The following is a 1,605-nucleotide window of genomic DNA, read 5'->3' as shown; positions in this document are numbered from 1 at the left end:
CTGAAATAGAAGAAGAAGAGGAGAAGAGATTGGATTTATACCCCGCCCTTCACTACTCAAGGGAGTCTCAGAGCGGCTTACAAACTCCTTTCCCTTTCCCTCCCCACAACAGACACCCTGTGAGGTAGGTGGGGCTGAAAGAGCTCTGACAGAAACTGCTCTTTTTCAAGAACAGCTGTACCAGAACTAGGGCTTGCCCAAGGTCATCCAGCCAGGTGCAAGTGGGGAAATCAAACCCGGTTCTCCCAGATTAGAGTCCCTGCACTTAACCACTACACCAAACTGGCTCTCTGCCTAGGATTGTTGGGCAAAAGTGCTCATTGGTGCCTGCTCCTTTGCTTATTTCCTTCGCGTGAGTCACGCCTTCTGATCAAATCCATCCTGTGAAAATGTTTTCCTTCCTTCGCAACCGGGAGAGGCGAATACGCCGCAAGGACAGAATAACTGCTGACTCAAATATGTGTCAGCTAAATAACGCCACGATCTGCACAATACATCCAAAAGGGGGAAAGGAAAGGTCGTTGCCTCTTTCTAACTCGTGAGGCTGAACAGGTTCTGAACAAGAGAGACGAGCCCCGTTGTTAAAAGAGGAGGGCGTTAAGGGCACACACCTTTGGTGACAGTATAAAGTTTGAATCCAATGGCACCTTTAAGATCAACAAGTTTAATTCTGGGTATAAACTTCCATATGCATGCACGAAAGCTTATACCCAGAATTAAACTTATTGATATTAAAGGTGCCGCTGGACTCAAAACTTTGTTCTGTTGCTTCAGACCAACACGGCTACACACCTGAATCTGACTGATATTCTATGGGACCCGAGCTCCATTCTGGACACGAGTTTATGATGTATGCAGAAAGTCGTGAAGCATAATAATAATAATAATAATAATAATAATAATAATAATAATAATAATAATAATAATAATAATAATAATAATAATAATAATAATAATAATAATAATAATAATAATAATAATAATAATAATAATAATAATAATAATAATAATAATAATAATAATAATAATAATAATAATAGCCAAGTGCTCATTCCCCACTTCGGATCACGCTCCTTTCCCGTCATATTCGATGGAAAATATACCACCACCAGCTGGATGAGACCAATCTTTGTTGTATGAAAAAAGAAACGGAACCATTGTTATAGGCTCGGGTTCTTCGGGGGACAGAAAACGCAGGGCGCCATACAGCCCTGGCTGAAAGCGAGCGCGTTTCCATGGTGACCCGCGGAGCGTCTTGTCCTCGAGTAGCGGCGATGTCTGCCTGTGGGGACGACGAATCTCGGCCACGATACACTTTCCACCACCTCCCCCAAAAAAGCTTTCCATCCCTGGAAAGCCGGGAGACTCGGGACCGCCTGGTCAAATGGTGCGGAGGAGAGCCCCTGGAATAGCTTCGGGTGGTGGGGGGGACGGGACGGAAATGTGGGCTGATTAATGGAGGATCCTTAGGAGGGATATGAGGCTGGGGTGGGAAGAGGTCCCCGCTGCAGTCGAAGGTCTATAAAATGCAGGGGGAGGAGGACGGGTGGACGGGTTGGGTTTCTTGAAGTGAGATTCTAGGTCAAAATTTCTCCCTAAGGCCCC

General features: G+C 45.1%; 1 protein-coding gene across 1 annotated transcript in view; it reads left to right on the top strand.

The window, feature by feature from the left end:
• Positions 1-1,274: 1,274 nt before the first annotated feature.
• LOC107121581 (chromosome unknown open reading frame, human C11orf70) overlaps positions 1,275-1,605 on the top strand; it is a 29,534-nt gene continuing 29,203 nt past the window's right edge. Inside the window, exon 1 of the mRNA XM_015424516.1 lies at positions 1,275-1,387. Coding sequence (XP_015280002.1) covers positions 1,275-1,387 — 113 coding nt within the window. The remainder of the gene's footprint in view (positions 1,388-1,605) is intronic.

This window comes from Gekko japonicus, unplaced genomic scaffold (assembly GCF_001447785.1).
Source record: "Gekko japonicus isolate JY-2015 unplaced genomic scaffold, Gekko_japonicus_V1.1 scaffold2672, whole genome shotgun sequence".
Taxonomy (NCBI): Eukaryota; Metazoa; Chordata; class Lepidosauria; order Squamata; family Gekkonidae; genus Gekko; species Gekko japonicus.
This window is presented reverse-complemented; position numbering and strand designations above follow the sequence as displayed.